The 19,020-nt window shown below is 33.1% G+C and overlaps 2 protein-coding genes across 3 annotated transcripts; one reads left to right on the top strand and one right to left on the bottom strand.

Annotated features, from left to right (window-relative positions):
* The first annotated feature begins 2,986 nt into the window (after positions 1–2,986).
* LOC113865066 (altered inheritance rate of mitochondria protein 25) lies at positions 2,987–10,355 on the top strand. Its single transcript, XM_027499421.1, has 11 exons — positions 2,987–3,430; positions 3,863–3,949; positions 4,207–4,248; positions 4,367–4,411; positions 5,502–5,567; positions 5,706–5,762; positions 5,855–5,916; positions 7,808–7,928; positions 9,444–9,521; positions 9,600–9,706; positions 9,902–10,355. Exons 1-11 carry the CDS (start codon positions 3,047–3,049, stop codon positions 9,930–9,932), a joined length of 1,080 nt encoding a protein of 359 aa, XP_027355222.1. The 5' UTR covers positions 2,987–3,046; the 3' UTR covers positions 9,933–10,355.
* A 2,423-nt stretch (positions 10,356–12,778) lies between these two features.
* LOC113865532 lies at positions 12,779–16,137 on the bottom strand. Of its 2 annotated transcripts, XM_027500148.1 has the most exons (4): positions 16,027–16,137; positions 15,820–15,926; positions 14,856–15,058; positions 12,840–13,450 (listed from the first exon to the last, which is right to left on the bottom strand). In XM_027500148.1, the coding sequence occupies exons 2-4, from the start codon at positions 15,913–15,915 to the stop codon at positions 13,114–13,116; spliced, it is 636 nt and encodes a 211-aa protein (XP_027355949.1). In that variant the 5' UTR covers positions 15,916–15,926; positions 16,027–16,137; the 3' UTR covers positions 12,840–13,113. The 2 variants fall into 2 exon arrangements, with proteins under 2 accessions (XP_027355950.1, XP_027355949.1); XM_027500149.1 differs by having other exon boundaries at positions 12,779–13,450; positions 15,820–16,068.
* Between the last annotated feature and the right edge of the window lie 2,883 nt (positions 16,138–19,020).

Below are 19,020 nucleotides of genomic sequence, written 5' to 3'. Positions count from 1 at the left end.
ATCAATATTATCACAACAAAAACGAGAATTTTGTGAGCTAATTCTAGTAGACACACAATCTCTAAAATTAACTCATCAAAAAGACACAAATACAAGAAATAATGTTTTTGAAATTCAAAATAAATAATATTCTAAGAATAAAAGATTGGGGACAACCCCTTTATCAGTATACAAGTTTTACAATAGACTATCAACCGAAATAAAATAATTATTTTGATTATATTGATGCTTGGAGAAATATCTTTTACTTTAAACCAGTAACCCAATCATGGTTTATCTGATTTAGAAAAGGAATTTCTCTAAAGTTTCCTAAATGGTTTCGATACTGGTTCCACAATTTTGGACCCATGGTCTCTATACTACTTGAAAAAGCAAGAACAACATTACAATATTTCAATAGTAAGACAAACTTTACTCCATAATGCTAGTTTATATCTTTCATTGTGAGTCAAGGAATTTCCTGGATAATCATGTGGGAATATGACTTAGCTAACTTATATGAGCATGCATCAATTTAGCTATTAGTCAGGACTATAAAAGTTAAATGGTGGAGGAAATTTGATCTTAACCTCCTCCGTAAACAAAGATTTGATCAGTGGTTACAAACATTCTCAAGATCTCCAAATCATACCTTGTCAACTCCCTCTAGTCTAACCAATTCAACATTATTAGAAAAGAATAACCAATTATTTCTTCAACAAAAAACTAGATTATTAACTAGTCTTAGTACAGTTGAGCCTAAAGAAGAATTCACCAAAATAATTCAGACAATATCTCCAAAAGGTATCGGAAGCGGCCTCGGATGAAGATGAAGAAATACAAAATAATCATAATCCACTAAATGACATAGAAGAATTCAGATCTTTGGTAGACAATGAAGATGACTGTTATGGAATCTATACTCCATGTGAATACAAATAAAAGTTAATAAACAAAAACAGAAGTGTTAGAAACATCTTCGTACAAGCATAGACCTGCGAAATAGTAAAAAAGGTGAATCCCATTACCGATTCAGCCTTTTTATTAAAGGATAGTTCCGAAGCAAAGGAATGCATCGGCAATCCTAGCACCTCATAATCCTTATACATTTCTTGCAAGCCTAAAAACTACTTTTCTTAAACTTTTGTGTTCCAATATCCTGTATCAAATTCCCCATAATTTTGTAAGAAGCTTTGAATATCAATACAAGAGTTGATACCAGTTTCTCTAAGTTTCTTATTATCTTTCCTGTATTATTATTTCAAAATTTATCTCCTTCTTAACATTTAATTATTTACAATATTTTAAAATCAAAATGTGCGATATGTCCCTAGTTGGTATAAGAGCCTAATAGGTTCTGATTTTAAGAGAGGAGAGAGTATGTTAGTTTTGACTACAAATTGTACTTAGTAGGATTAGTGTTTTTAAATCTATAACTCAGGTGTAGCAGTGACAACTGTTTAAACGTTGGTAAGCTCAAATAAGTAGTCTAGTAATAAGTCTAAAGAATTACAGTAAAATCATTGGTCAGTTAGAGTGTTTCCATCACAATTTGAACAAAGTGAGTTGGATGCAAGCAATTGATTTTTTAGATCCATTAATTATTAACTCATTTAATGACGATCTATCATGGATCGTGGTACAAGTTTAGGTTAATTCATATATCCACCTTCAATTATAAATAATTAGTTTTAGTTCTTAGAAAAATATAATTTTTCATTTTATTTTAATCTAAATTCTTAAAAAATATTTTTTATTTTTATCTCTCCATTAATAATATTAATTTATTTTATTCTTCATTTATATAATATATAAATTGAATCGTAAAATTTGATTGAAAATAATATAAACAAGATTTGTATTTTAAATCCAACTGTAATTTATTATAAAATATAAAAAAAAAATCATATTATCATTAATTTTATATTACATTATATAAGTTAAGTTAAATTATATACAAGTATGTATTTTAAAAAATTTGTTTAAAAATAAATATATCAATCAAATTTTTAGAATAAAAAATGTCATAAAAAAATGTAAAGTATTTTGGTTTAAATAATGTTTTGATCTCTATCCTTAACTCATATTTATAAATTAGTCTCCACATGTAAAAAATTTGTAAATCAGATCCTAGACGTACACTTATTCTTGATTTAATTCTTGACATTAAGTTTAAAGTAAACGATATTAAATAAGTAAATGACTAAATTGAAATAAATGTACACATGTGAATTGATTTATACATTTTTTTATATATAGAGACTAACTTATAAATATGAGTTAATGGTATTTTTGTAAATTTGTAATGCATCTTTACTTCGCATATTAATTTTGATAGTATGAGGGAGTGAATAAAGACATGGATAAATACATCAACAATTTTGCTTGACAACATCTATGAAGGCCCATTTTAGGATAGAAAGAGTTTTGAATTTTGATGAGAGATTGAAGTTTGGGGTAGGTAGGTGTGAATGAGGATAAATATAGTAAAGATAGTAGAATTGAAAATGAAAGTGAAGGTAAAAGAGAAAGTGTAGATAATAGTAAGAGTGATGAAGTAGTTGAAAAGAGAAAAAAATTTGGTGAATGTCACTAAGAGTTGGTTGAATTTTAAAAATGACAAGGCAAAAAATAAATTTTAACATTTATTAAAGATTAAAAATAGTAAAATTGAGAAGTGAAAAAAATACAAAAATTTATAAATGAGAATGACATATTTTATTTATTTATTTTTATACTTAGATTCAAATTTATAAGTTAATTTTGATGTAAAAAAAATTATTAATCATGTGTATATTTATTTTAATTTAGTTCTTTATTTATTTAATATTTACTTTACAAATTCAAGTCAATAACAAGATATCAATTAAGCCTAATATTTAATACTGGAGACATTTCAAACAAAAATTACTTAAAACAATTTTTTTATAATGATATTAATAAGAGTGTAAAAAAAAAAATATTACTAGCAAATGTATTTAAACAAAATGACTTGAACAGTAGCAACACCCTGCACCTTGTACGTACGTTTCTCTCCCTCGCACGACTTGCTCGTTCTTTCTGAAAGATGAAAAATTGGTCGAAGGAGGGGTGGCGCTGGGTATCTAAGATCACCAATTCTCACGTTCATTTTCAGGCAAATGTCAACCCCGCGATCGTGTCTCGGCGATTTGGAAGCGCTATTAAGGGTGCGGATCATCATCAATTGACGAGGGATTTCCTCGTTAAGCTTTGGGTTTCTGATACCAAAATCAGGAACCCCAGGGGAAAGCAGGGGAGAAAATTCGTTAAGTGTCGAGGTTGTGGTTATGGTGACCCTAAATCGTTTTCGGGTTCATCCGTTGCGCAGCACCGTGATGATGGTGTCATCAGCAGAGGTAAACGGGTCTTGAAGCAGCCCCCTATCAGTCAATCTGTCTCTGAGTTTTTAGACCCCCAGTCTCCTCAAGAGGTGCTTACATTTTGCAATTTCCAATGTTCTTTTTTTAAAATGATTGATATGAAAATGATCTTGAGATTTGGCTTTAGAATTTACTGTGAGGGATTTAGGAATAGTAAAGGAAATATAGTAACTATAGGTTCCTGTTATTCGTTGTGCATGTTATGCTAGATGTAACGGTGTATTTATGTATCATCATGATCAACATTCTGGTATTTCAGGTCATGACTAGAGTTGAAATATATCATGATGACGCAAATCACGTAGATTACAAATTATGATGTTTCCCAACCTTAAGTTGTTTGAGTTTAGACGTATTCTTTTTAACTAAAAAGCGTTTTTCTGGCCCTTCAAAATAACACTAACAAATGGTCCTAACTCGATATGCCTTTTTGTTGATTTTAATATGGAGATATTCTGCTTTCCCTTTCTTGATCTTGTTAGGCCAAGGTAGCACCTCTGCTTGCCAGGTCCAACTTGCTCATTACCAGAGATATCGAGTGGGCAAATCTTGTGCTTGGCTTTGAACAGGTGATTTTCTTTATTCTCTGATGCCTGGATCCTTTAGCTATATTTGTCCTCCAAAGCAGCTTTGTTCATAGTTTATTTCATTTTGTCCTTTTCGCTGCATGTAATGGATATTGTGTATGTTGAAGTTGTGGGGCATTACTCTAGCATCTTCTAATGAATTTAATTATTACTACTTTTTTTACCCTTTTATTTTATCTTTCTTGACTATTGTTCTTGACTTCATGTCTAATTCTGTGATTTTTTTGGTTGGATTGAAGGAAAATCGTTATGCCATTGTAGATGCTTGCTACCCTCAGTCGGTCAGTGACAATTTTTATATCCTTTTCACCACTCAGTTATACTGTGTGCATGTATTGTTCTCACATAGCTCCTAATAATGATTGTTGACCTTGTTTGCTACTTGCTGTCATGATGCAGCCTGTAGGTTTTATTCGTGAACAGAGTAATGTCATTACCAGACAGGTATTCAACACAATCATTTAATTTTCACTCCCTTCAATTGTTTTTATTCTCTGCTGTGTTTCATGTATCATCCACATGGAAAGAAAATAGTTATCATATATTTGTATTGTTTACTATCATTTCATGAACAGGGCAATCAACAAGAATGTAATTCCTGCATATTTAATAAGTAAGAATGCTTTTGTTGTATTATTCATTTCTGTATCACTCCATACATATGATGTAGACTGTTCCTTTTACAACTTCCAAGAATACGAGAAATGAGAAATACTAATACTTCCAAAGTAGAGGGTGACAAATCTAGTTTAAACATCATCATAAAGGATAAGAAATGTCACATGACTCACATCACATGAAACACAATATAAAAATTTTGCAACATCTCTTGAGCGTTAATTAATTAATGCTCTCAAAACCTTATTAGTAGGGAGTCATAAGGATTCAGAAAACAATACAGATAAACTTGTCCAAAAAAATCCCATCATAAATATGTCTAACTGACATTTGTCAAGTTCCCTCCCAGTCTAGATTTAATGACCAATCTCCATTCCCTAATTAGATTCAACTAGCAATGTGCCTCATTATTAACAACCATGGACTATTTATGAGGAACGACACACCTTATTTGAACATAAGTAGAGCAAATTTCTTATTACAAAACACTGTTATTGACACATTCTCTAAATTGTGACATGGATGATTAGATTTTTCTTATAATTATATGGAATGAAAATATCCTTTAGACTTGTCTACTCTAGGTTTTGGATTTTGAAAGATATGCCTTATTTTCTAACTATTACATAGGTGTTGTCTACTTAATGTTTTTTATTTAGTTCTTTCTTTGTCTAAACAGGGCGATAAATCTAAAATTCAATTATAGGAGTTCTGATTTGGTCACTTTGTGCAAAGGCCAAGCCCTGAAATTTGTAATTCAGTTGTGAATTCTGCAATGGGTTAATGGGTGCATTACTTATGCTATGTATCTTAGTTTGCAAATCTTTATTTGCTTTCTCTGTGATATTCAGTTATGAATTATTAGTTTTGTTCAATATTTATTTATTTCACTCCGTTTCAACATTTCTTGCTGCAGTTGCTTCGTCTAAGGCGGCCTTTTGTTGCATGTATAACTGATGCTTTGGGGAGTGAGCTCTTTAGGGTGAGAAAATATTTTTTTTGTATTGGTTTTTTTTATGCACATGAAAATTTTATTTCTATCCACACTAGTGAAATAAGTCGAACATCTATCGTTAGATAGTTTCTCCTTTGACTTGAGTCTCTGCTTTTCCGTGGTTAGGTTCGCAGACCCTTCTGGTGGATAACAAGCTCAATTTATGCTGAAATTGATGGTAAGGTATGCCATTTCTGTTAAATGCTGTAAATTTTTTTCATTATGAAATTTTTATCATCACTTTGTCTGTTAATTGTGTCAAGTTCTCTCTTCAGGAAGTTGGAGTTGTTCACAGGCGGTGGCATCTCTGGAGGAGAATCTATGATTTGTACCTGGGGTAATATTAGGATACTATATTTTGAGTTTATTTATTATATATATAATCAATTGCCTAAATCGTAACACCCTTTGCTAACCTTAGTTGTCTTTTTACATCTGAATATTTTATTTGCAAAAATTAAAGTTGTGTCCAAGCCAAGATGTGTGTTATTCAATTTTCTAGAAGCTGCCTAAATAGCTAAAGTCTTGTATTACAATGATTTGTGTGAATCAAGAGCTTATTAGATCAAACTTCTGTCAATCTATAAGACTACAAATTTCTTCACCACCAAAGGTTGACTTAGATGCTCATTATGTGTCCTTTATAGGCTGTATTATTATTTAATTTATGCAGTTTGAAATTTCGCGTCTTTAGCAACATGCATTATATTTAATATCATTGCTTTTGACTTTTGTTTGTATTCAGGTTGACATTTATATTCCAATGTCTTCTAAGAGAACTTATTTTTTTGGTGTCAAAACTTGCATTATTATCTCTGTTTCTGTCTATAATTTATTTTCTTCATGAAAGCTAATAAAAGCATGTTAGGAGTTGGGCAAATTAAGACCTTATAATAATTAGTTAGTGGGTTAAATAAATAGGAGAACAGTAGGGGAAAGCTCTTAGAGGAGTGAGCTCTCTTCTATTTTCTGATTAATCTCATTCTATCAATAAAATATATCTTTTCTTTTCCCCAATTGTGTTCTTGGTTTGTATTGAGGCATGCCAATTTTCTGCTAATTTCCTTGAGAAAAATAGGTCATGTTCTTTTTTCTTTTTTTTACTGGACGGAAAAAATATCTCATTACAACAGAAGAGTGCACAATAGGAATTGATTTGAAACAGAGAAAAATACAAGAACAAAAAATGGAAGAATATAAAAGTTGGCTGAAGAGAGCTCTACAATCCCATTGCATCTGATAGGAACTGAATGCAAAATTGGATTAATAAACCACTCAGGAATTAATCCTTGATTTACACATGAAACAGAAAACTGATAACAACAAGAACAAAGAAAGCTACTGAGAAAGGGATATCTCTCCACCCTGTGGCAACAGCCATTCCCAAACCCAAAATTTTTCCTGCCTTCACCCTCCTCCGTCCATCCTTTCATATTCCCTCTACTCGGCTGATTCCCGCATCTTCCAGCACCATTCCCTTCATGCCATGTATTCAGTTTGTTACAATTCCTTATAACACACTCCTTGTTTACATTCTCCATCTTACCCTTCTGGTTATTTCTTCTTCTTTGATATGTCTTTTACGAAGGCCCAATTTGCTTAGGCCCAAGAGCATCTTAGAAGTTGATTCTGTCCCAGAAGAGATGCAGTGTTAAAAAACTGTGTTTGAAACCTTCCATTTTAGCCTGTCCAATGGTCAGGAAACTTTTAAATTGGGACTCATGCTTATGCTCCGGTAAGGAGTGTCACTGGTCGTGTGGGTGCTTTTCCATGCAGATATATTGGAGTGTCTGGCGTCTTCTAGTGGAACAGGGGAAACCATAAAGAGTTTAATCTAGACCTTGTTGGTATTTTTTGCTCTTTTTCATCATCCAAGTTTTTTTTTCTTTTTGGCTTGCTTTTTACCCTTCGTTGCATACATACTGTAAAGATAGAACATGAGTGTTCAGATTTGGGTCCATGTAAAGACCATCAAGTAATTAAAGTTATTTTGTTGCATGATCTAAGTTTCTCCTGATACAGGTTTGATTCATTCTGCAGTTTTATTGTGTTTGTTGTGTTCATCAATAAATGATGTAGTGTATAAATATTTACTTGAACTTTCCTTTGTATATGCTTTTGACCTATTTTATTGGTTTTTTAATTCACTTTTGGTCAGAAGTTTAAGTTTGAAAATGCGAAGCATTTGTAGTTTGTGCGTAATGCAAGTTTAAGAATAAGATTTGCAGGAATAAGCAATTTGCTGTGGTTGAGAATCCTGGCTTGTGGAATTGGACATTCACCTTAAAAGATATTAATGGTGAGGTGCTTGCTCAAATAGATCGTGATTGGAGGGGTTTTGGATTTGAGGTTGGTTTTTGGCATTTACCTTTATTCTAAAAAAAAAATGTGTTTGTTACCTTTGTTAAACATGCTTGCTAATCAACAATTACTATTTTTTTCATTTATTGTTTGTGGTTTGTGTTACGAGTCTCATATTAAGTAGAATAAGATGTTTAATATGATACTTAAACCATAAGGTCACCTGCCTAATGGACTAATCTTTTTGGTTGGGTTTTCCTCTAGTACTTAAGTCATAACAATTGGTGTTCTCTTTGAGAGGGGTTACAAAAAGGAAAAGGGGTTATTACCATGGGGTCAGTATCAATAAAGTGAAAGGCGCTATGGTTGTCAGCCCTTAAAGGTGGTGGCTATGTTATAAGTTTCATATTGAGTAGAATAAGATGTGCAATTTGGTACTTAATCTATTGGGCTTTCTCACATAATAAACTAATCATTTGTGTTGGAATCTCCTCGTGTGTTTAAGTCCTACAGTGACAATTTTTAAACATTCTAGGTAAAATTATCTTTTTAGAACATTTACTGCAATCTTGGGATTACCGTTGGTTTTTTCTATAAAATAAATCCAAAATTGATTTCTATTGTAATCATGTTGCTAAGCTATCTATATTTCTCTTTCACCAGGTAAGTGACTACTTTTGTTATTAAGTGGTGGTTTTTAAAATTTCAATTGAAAGAATAGAACTAAAATAAACAATTTTTGGTTTGTCAATGAGGGTTAACTTGACTAGTAGAATCAAACTGCATAAACAATAAGGTCTGGTGACCTCCCCTCCCCATAATTTCTCACACAAAAAAGATGGCTGTATATATAATTTAGGAGTAGGACAGAAGCAACTAGTGGGAAAAAATAGAGGAGGAAGAGAAAAGAGCAAAAGCAGAGAGAAAAAACAGTTAACTGATCAAATTAATTATTATTGAAATGTCTTCTCAGGGACAGGGATGAATTTAATCAATTGTATTCCTTAGGATTCAAATTTCAAGGTTCAATTTACATTGTTAAGATAGATATTTTATCATTGCAATAGTGATACGTGAACATTGAAAAAAAAGTCACTCACACCACAGTAGCAAAAGTATGTAGAGCAGCCTTGTCTAAATGTTTTTTTATCTTTCCAGTTATTCTCATTCTAGCTACCTTAGACAGATCTGGTTAGATGTGCCGTCCAAGGGGTGGTATTTGTCTTAAGATAGGATTTATCCTAATATAAAAGGGATTTTCAAAACTGTTGAGTTCAGATTTTCAGTAACAAGTTTTTCTCCCATATTCCCTGGTTATTAACCAAATTTCCATTATTGGCTGAGTCCTGTATATCCTTGCCTCTCTTTTTTTTCCCTGTTTATCAAGTGCTACGGATTTAACCTCATGGCATCTATTGATCATCAACTTGTCTAACTGTTATCGTGGAGTCAGTCAAACAAATTGAACTGAAGAGTTTCATGTTCAATTCTTCAGACATTTTAGTTTTTGGATTAGTGTTCAAATTTGAGTGATACAAATTATAATTTTGCTTAAATGTGCAGATTTTGACTGATGCTGGTCAGTATGTGATTCGATTTGGGAGTTCTGATCCTAGCTCCAAGATTGGCCTTGCTACTGCGGTAGAGACATTGTCTGCTATCTTTAGAAACCTCACCCTCCTCTTCTCTTACCCAATTGATATGATGTTCTTTCTGCAGATTCAAGACCTGGAAGTCAGTCGTCCACTGACCCTCGCGGAGAGAGCTGTGACTGTAGCTCTTGCTATATCACTAGACAATGACTACTTCTCAAGACATGGAGGCTGGTAAGCTGTTTAGATTGTTTAACATGACTGTATTTCATGTAAATAGAGTTTTGAGAGAGGGATCACCTATTGACCTAGGAATTTTTGCACTTCCTTTCTTACCTTCTGTTTATAGTCCATTTCTCTTGTTCTGAATTGCCAACAGTTAGAAAATTGGAACCGGTATTGATTTTTTTCTTAAATTTGGGATGTTAGGGGATTACCCTTGATTGCTGTCGGTGAGTAAATACGATTTCACAGAGTAACCTGGTTAGCTACCACCAGCGTAATCCCTGAAGCCAGAATTTCTACAGAGTAATTTTTAAAATTGAAGGGGTTCTCTAAGCTACCACCACGGTTGACTCGTTTGCGTACGCATGATAGCTGGTAGTGGGTCCATTTATTAATGTAACAAAGTCTGAAATTTAACTCTTCAATTTACTTGTGCTTCTTGTTGATTCCCTTTGCTGGAATGCAAAGGAATGGGATAATTACTATTATTGCTTTTTTAGTTGGGCAAAAATGATTTAAGATGGATTTTTAATCCATATACAACTACAAGGACCTTTTATCTTTGAACTGGTTTCAATTTTTGGTCAAATGGTTAATGCCGCTATTCACGAAGACAAGCATTAAGCGATGTTAAATTGACCAGTGTGATGGGATGTTGAGACAAAAACTGATTGATTGAGCTGTTTCCATTTACTCTCAAATCATGTTTTCAAGCAAGTATTAGATGCTTGAAATTTCAGCCAGGTGTTTTGAAATGGACTATAAATGCTCCAAGGCAAGAGTTTATAGTGAAAGACTGAGATGCTTAAAGGCAAAAAATGTTATAATCAAGTGAAAGACAACAAGTATATTTATGAATAATTGCAATTCTTGCATGTTACGACTGGATTTCTGTATGAACCTACTTTGGAGCTGAGGACCTTTCCTCGTTACGAAAAAACCAACGAGATGGGGTTTTTTTGCCTGTATAGGGTTTAATCAAAAATATTTTATCCGTATGGGGTTCTTTGACAAAAAATTCTCTGTCTAGGGTGATTTGTGAGTGTCGTCAAAACTGCTGGCGACACATGATCAAGTATCGGCTGAAAGAATGCCAACATAGGCTGTCAGACCCGACTACTGAGAGCGGTTCAAAAGGAACCGCTTTCATAAATCAATTTTAGAGAGCGGTTGTTACGGAACCGCTCTCTAAAATGGACTTTTGAGAGCGGTTTGAAATGAACCGCTCTAAGAAGTGCATTTTAGAGAGCGGTTCGAATTGAACTGCTCTCAAAAGTCCATTTTAGAGAGCGGTTCAATTCGAACCACTCTCAAAAGTCCGTTTTACAGAGCAGTTCAATTCGACTAGTATGCAAACCATGTAGTAATAGTTTGGTTCTACACCATACTAATGCAACCAAAGGGCTCAAATAAACACACACACCCAAAGAGCCAAGCATTTTATGGCCATCATGCACACGAGAAAAAAAAAAAAACACCAGGTAAAATCCACTGCAGAAATAATACAAGAAAATCCAAATATGAGAGAAAAAGAATCTTACGGCGTGTGGATTGCTGTTGACAATATCCACAGCTTTTTCATTAGTCAGGTGTTCCCACCATACCTCTATATCATTTTGAAAAATCAAAAGTCCATTTTAGAGAGCGGTTCGAATTGAACCGCTCTCAAAAGTCCATTTAAGAGAGCGGTTCAATTAGAACCGCTTTCAAAAGTCCATTTTAAAGAGCGGTTCCATAACAACCGCTCTCTAACCCGCTCTCTAAAATGCACTTCTTAGAGCGGTTACTTTCTAACCGCTCTCTAAAATTGATTTATGAGAGCGGTTTGAAAGTAACCGCTCTCAGTAGTCGAGTCTGACACCTGTGTTGGCATTCTTTCAGCCGATACTTGATCATGTGTCGCCAACATTTTTGACAACACTCACAAATCACCCTAGACAGGGAATTTTTTGTCAAAGAACCCCATACGGATAAAATGTCTTTGATTTAACCCTACACAGGCAAAAAACCCACGAGATGGCAGTTCTCCCTTTGACATGAACTTCGTTTTCCGCTTGATATTTGTACAAGTCACACACAGCAGAAATGCTAATGAATTTGAGAACTTTTTTGTTTTGAATTATTAAACGTGTGCCACATTGACTTTTTGAGCCATTAGTAGCTTCTTTGAAAATAATGTTGGATTTTAAGGTGATCTTATTTTGGTTATCCAACAAGAGTAAGCGTGAAACAAATGATGGATTAAGGAGGTTATAGTTGCTAGACAAGTCAATTCACAGGTTCTTTGATGTTACAAATTGGACCTGAAACAAGACGATTAATATTCGAAGTGCGTTCAATCTAATTGCAGAACATTATGCTACCGCTATAAGATCTAATGATTTATGTTTATGTACAAATACAATATCAGGACAGATTGGTTCTTCAGCTGGAGTTTCAACATTTTTCAAAAACGAAAAACCCATCACCTTTGTCTCTCGCTGTCCCTCGAGTGATTCAACCGGCAAAAAAACATGACAAGAGATTAAATCCTTACAATATTACTCGAGAATATATGTGTTAAGCATTTAGTCGCTAAAATTTTAAAAACCTTCCGTTGATTCCTGACTTTGAAAAAAGTCATTCATTCATTTGTTTCTTTCTATTTTATTTTTATTATCGTTTTGCATAAAAGAAATTAAAATGAATGATATTTTACAAAATCAAAGAATAACAATTTTTAAAAATTAAGTGATTAAAATCTCTTATACATACAATTTCGAAGCTACAATATTTTATCTTTAAGTCAAACAACTAGTTCAATGAAAGAGGCCAACAGTCTGGACGGGAATTCTGACCTTCCAGTCTATTTGTCGTTGACGCAGTCACTCGTGCCATGGAAATTCAAAAGATTGATATGTTTTTCCTATCAAAGTTTAATAGTGTATTATTTAGTAAATGAGTTCTCATGTCTTCAAAACTACAAGTACCAATCACTTTAATCCTTCATAAAAATTTACTCATTTTAATTAATTAATGTCATTTTGTACAAAAAATATTAAAGTGAATGATACTTTGTATAATTAAAGACTAAAGCAATTGATACTTATAATATTTGCCTACCTTGTAATACTTTAAATATAATTTCCAGATATACCTCCACATGTATATTTGGCTAAGAGTATGAAGAGTCAATATCTTAATTCTACTGTTGTCTCTTGTCTGGACCGGACCATCCAACTACAAAACATGGCAAAAGTCATAACTCCCTCACAAAGCATTTTCTAATGACACATGTACACATACAAACCCTAAGAAACCCTGCTTCCTAAAGTTACATTTTATAAAGCAGGTTTTGATTAAAGCAGCCTCCACACTTCAATGTTGTGAGTTTAACAGAGTGATGCAATATGCAAGGGCTAGCTGCTATTTTCCTATCATGTGAACTGTCGTCTGATGTATGTGTCTTCATGCACAAATACAGGATCTTGAGTAGTCTGAGATGGAATCTGTGGCTGTCCCATGGCTATGACCCCTTGATTAGGATATGAGGGATCACCAAAAGGATGGCCACCATTCTTTCCCTTAGCTAAGGTAATGTAATACACAATTCCAAATGCAACACTTGCAAGAGATAAAATTGCACCTCCTGCAAACACTCCAGGTTTCACAACATAGCAGTAGTAGTAGCCAAAGTATACACTCTCATCGCCGCGTTGATCATTCAGTGCAGCACCAGTTAGCAGCAGGAGAAAAGCTATTACAAATGTGAACCTGTTTGAACAGAGAATCCAACCACAGAAATAAGGAGTATGATTTACAATCCAAGTCCAAGTCCCCAAGGTTTCCAATCCTAGTCAGCATGAACATAAAATGACTAACCTTCAATAATAGCAAGTAAGGAGAATCAAAATATTTAAATTATAAAAGCAAGTAATTTTTATCCTAATTTCACATGACATCATGTAGCCCACTGTTCTGAAATAAACCTAGCAGAAGTACTTGGCTCAACAACACAACGCCTTGGCATCAGAAGGAAGTTAATGTTTCAGAGACTCAATGCAATTCCACAGTGCCATACACACAACCAATGTCTTCATACAACAGAACAAGCATCGTCTTTATTTCTTCAATAATCAGATAAACATGTTGGATCCAACAAATTATGAACTCAATAAAAAAAAAAATCTCAAATAAATAACATTTCCATTTGTGTTTGTGAAATGGACAAAATAAAATAAAAAATGCACAGCCAACAAGAAAAAAAAAATTGTGACGGATCTCATCAATACAAATTTTACATTTCAATGGAAAGAATAAAACAATAACATGAACATTATTATGTTTAGACAACTAAGAGTACAATTATATATAATTGAAGAGTAATTGTTATTATCATGTATATCAAAATTCACTAATTTATTTATATCTTACTAGAATGATGTATTAAATAACATTTTCTCTGTAGTGTAATCATCTTGCTAAGTTTTGACAATTTTGAAAATTTTATTAGAAAAGGAGCAATAAAAAGTTATGATATTATTATCCATGCTGTTTACACATGAGAAGGATGAACTATCATTTTTATCAATTCACACAATTCATACATCACGATATCATAATACAGGCAGATTAGATATATTAAACATCGTCAATCGTACCAGCATGTAAAATAGGACCTTCCTAACATCAATATTCATTTAACCAATTTGCTGTAGTTAATTTTTATTTGCAAGCAAAATATATTCACACCTCCTCTTTGAAGAAGAGATCTCAAAGTTCAAATTGCTTCTCATTCAATCCATCATCAATATCAAAACAAGTGTTATCCCACTGTTTGTGGGCCTTCAATAGCCAATTGCAAATAAATCATAAACATCTAAGCATGAAGGAACATATGCTATACTGCACAAGAAACGGGCAGATTCCGCAAAAAATGTTAATGCCATATAGTCCACAATTCACTGTAGATATACTACCCTGCAAAATGAATGATCCAAATTCATCTTTGCTGCTTATATATTCAGCTCTGCTTTGTTTAAAGCCAAATCCTTACTTCTCAGCAGAATGGGAGTAAATTCACAAGCTGATACCAGTTTTTAAGTATGAGGATAACAATCTCATGGACCACACTAGCATAGTCAAATAGTAACATGACAAACCAAAAAGTGAAAATTACCAGGATAAAACAAAGCAGACCAGTGCCACCTTCCAATTGGAATCTGGGATTCGAGGGCTTCTTCTGCAACAAATACACCCAGTTGAAACATTTATGACTATTTGAGATATCATCAGAGCCAGTGCTGCAGTTAAACCAAGAGGTAGAGCTGGACTACGAGGATACATGCACTGGTTTGCCGTAACAAAATGAACTTGAGAACCCTGCAGAAGTTACAGAGCAACAATTATTATCACAACCTTTGTTCATGGTGAATATAAACATAGCAGAATTTACAATGGTAAAGCAAAATCAACAAAAATAAAGTGAAAGGTACGTTACTAAAATACTGAAATAATATACAAGTTTCGTTAACATCATCAGGATGAATTTGAAGCACTTAAAAATAGTAAGATTTTACAAAAAACAACATTCACTACTCTTCTATATTCTCAACGTAATAAATATGAAAAACATCGTCATTCCTTTTCCTTTCTCTCCTTCCTAAAGATTGATGGTAAAACTCCTACCATCTAACTTCATGCCCTTTTTTCAGACTCCATCTGCTCCAAAATTGGTAGAAAGAAAAGGATATGCAACTAATCACAAAAGACAACAAGTAAAAGGGAAAGCTTGATGAATGCATAGGATTTGCTGCGCTGCACCCACTAGAGGTAAAGCAAAATTTTGAAGATGAACAGAAAAATATACGAAAAGAAGAAGTGGGGGTTCAATGTAATTTCCCAATTAGATGGATGATGAAGGAAAGTTCTTCATAAATGCTTAAAAGTTTAGAAATTTCAAAATTTTGCTCATACTCGTTAAAAGCGTACCCTTAACAGTGCCAACGACAAGTACTGGACCCAGTATTGAATTGTTAAATAAGGCAACAAAACTAAAGGAAAAAAATAATCTTTATTTGGTGGGTTTTGAGAACAAGCAAAGAACGAAAACCATCCATTAACCAACCAAAGAAAACAGAAACCTTAATCCTTTTAGCTTCTGCACCAAAGCTAGTTGCAGCCGACAACAGCCCCAAGAAGCCCACAACGCAACAAACTATCACAACCTTTCTCTCCATTCTCTCTCTCTCTCTCTCTCTCTCTCTCTCTCTCTCTCTCTCTCTCTCTCTCTGCGTGTTTGTGTTTTGAGTATCTCTTTCTTTCAGTGGCAGTGTTGTGAGTGTGTATGCGTGTTTGTGTTTTGAGTATCTCTTTCTTTCAGTGGCAGTGTTGTGAGTGTGTAAAGTTGGTAAACAGTGATAGTTATTGGCCCAGAAACGTGTGATATGCGTCCAATAAATGAGATGAGATGAGAAGAGCAGAAGAGTGAAGACCCCGAAACCAATGAATCCAAATAAATTCAAAACTACGAATTGACAGTAATACTTACTTATCTAAATAAAATAATACTAAAAGAGTAGTTCGTAAATAATTACTCATTTAACCTAAAAAAGAATAGCTTATTTAAAAAACAATTGACTAATTAATTATACTTACAATTTTTTCAATGTATATTTAATAATGAAATACTTTAAATTATCATTTAAAATATTTATTAAATATTTTATTACTATTTTAAATAAGTAACTACTTTTAATTTTTTAATTTTTAATATATTTTCTTGAACACACATTAAAAAACAATATATTTTTAATATTTTTCTTTATATGTCAAATTATATTATCATTAATTTAAAAGTTGAATAATGTGATATCAATATGTTGATTATGACTAAATTTTAAATAGTAAATATGATCTTGAACATGTATGTTTGTAGTTAACATTTAAGTTTTATTTGGATGGAGAATGAAATAGATAGGAAAAAATAAAAGGATAAAAAATATAATAAAAATATAATAAAAAATATTTCTTATTTAGATAAGTTAAAATAAAAAATGTAATTTATCAAAATATTAAATGTTATATTTTTAATAAAAATATTATTTATTATCTTTGTTATATTTCCTTAAATATATGTTAGAAAATTGTCATTTAAATAAAATAACTTTAATTAAAAAATTACGATAACTTAATTTTTATACTTTTTAAAATATCAATAAAAAAATGTAACTATTTTTCCTTTTTTGTATTACAAGATCAAATCAAGAAGAAAAAAAAAGTTCTACTCGTATTTAGTCCTTTTTAATTCTCTGGTATCAGAGCCTGATGGGGAAGTAAGAATATAACTGTTGATTATTTGTAACTATGTTTTGGATCTGGACTTTAAAATTCTTTATGAAATTTCTGTAACCATGGTTTATAGGCTGAACAGCTGACAGGCCCTTCGGGTGAGACTTGTAATAGTCGTCCCTGTCTGTAACAACTCCACGAACTAATGGTTCTGAAATATTGCTTTTGTACAATTTTTTATTTTTATGAAAATCCTTTACTGGAAGTACAACAGTTCTTAGTTCTTTTGAATAGAGCTGTAGCAGTAAGACCCGTGTGGAGAAAGGGCAGTAAAGCTAATTTGACGATGCTGTATTCAAAAGGAACAAAGAACATAAGAAGCTGGTGGCTATGGTAAAAGAATTTCAGAATTTGTAAATGTAAAAAAAAAAAAAAATTCCACAAATAACCAGATCTAGTTGAATAAGTTATAAATAATTAACAGATATATTGTTACGGAACTAGATGAAGGTGATGTGCCAGAAATATTTTTATGATGTCCAAACTTTTGCGTTCTTTCTCCCGCATCTCTTTCCGTTCTGGCTCTAGTTCATCTTCTTCCTCTCCAACCAAAAACAATCTTTTTAACGAACAGGAGAAACAAACTCTTGAGATCACACCCAAACATAACCTCTTCGACGAAGAAGTTCGCTTCAAAGAGATCAACCAAAGCTTGGATGACTGGACCATTCCAGAAATCCCTCAGGACACATTATATGTTCCTGAAGAACATTCCAAGAAAAGCAGTTTTGATTACATTATTAAGACTGTTGAAAATAATATTCCTTTAGGAAAAGACCTAGGAGAAGAATTTCATCTCCTGTCCAAATCTTCCATCAATGAGCACAAGCGTAAATACAAATACCTCCACATAGGATGTGTTCAGGTAGCCATTAAGCCCCTCATAGACATAGGTATAGATGCTGCTATCCTAATGTGTCTTAGAGATGCTCGACATAATGACTTCAATGACTCCCTTATAGGAACCGTTGAGACCAGCCTTGGTCAAGGACCAATTTATTTTAATTGTTTTCTTAACAAAACAGTGAGTCTTTTAGATGACCATATTCTTGACTCTCTGTTCCTCAATGTCTGCTTTCATGGGTTAAACATGAAAGAAGGATCTATTCCCGCAGCCTTAATCTATAGGATTCAGTACAAGGCCATGAACTCCTGTGCTTTTCGGGTCCTTCTCAAACCTCAAAGAGGCGAGACTACTTTGTTTATCACTGATATGACAGAGGCTAATGTCTCTCTTCCTAGAATTATCAAGTGGGATGAAGTTTCCCTTCTAGAAAAGTGGGTACTAGATAAGGCTTTGCCTTCTGTCCCTAGACCTGCTCCTCAAATTGAAAATATTTCTCAGGACAATTCTGGGAAAGTTGAAATAACCTTTGATAGGAGAAACTCCTTCTTTTCCAGAGTCGATGCTTACAGCGGTCGATCTAGTTTTGCTTCTGCTAGGAGGTCATTCTCTTACAGGTCTCAATCGACTAGATCAAAAATTCCCATTAACCATGATCCTTCCATAAACCTACAGGGTTTGGATACTTCTTCTAGGATTCCTAGAAATGTTTACCAGACTTCTGAAAAAGAAGAAGATCATCAGAGTATCCAATCTCTAACCTACTCTTCCTTAAATGAGTCTTATGATGTTATCTCATAAATTCATTATTGATAAGGAAACCCTTAGGAAAGATTTCTACTCTGAGGAATGGAGACCTCAAAGAGAGTGGTTCTTTCAGAAGCATAGGGGAAAAGACAGGTTAGATATCCAAGAGAAATTTTATCAATTTCTCTAAAAAATCAAACAGAACATCCCATTCTTTGATTGGTATCATGCATATACCATTCATAATAACATAGATTATCCTTGGCAAGAGGATGTTATTAGTACCTCCTCTGCTAATGTCATATCCTGGCAGATCAAAGATGGACAAATTGTTCAAAGTGAACTGCCACCCACTACTCAATACCAATTACCTAATTTGAAAGACAAGGGCGGTAACCCTGTT

The sequence above is a fragment of the Abrus precatorius genome, unplaced genomic scaffold, assembly GCF_003935025.1.
Source record: "Abrus precatorius isolate BTA unplaced genomic scaffold, Abrus_2018 Scaffold4, whole genome shotgun sequence".
Taxonomy (NCBI): domain Eukaryota; kingdom Viridiplantae; phylum Streptophyta; class Magnoliopsida; order Fabales; family Fabaceae; genus Abrus; species Abrus precatorius.
Note: the sequence above shows the minus strand (reverse complement) of the source record. Positions and strands in the feature narration are given on the sequence as shown.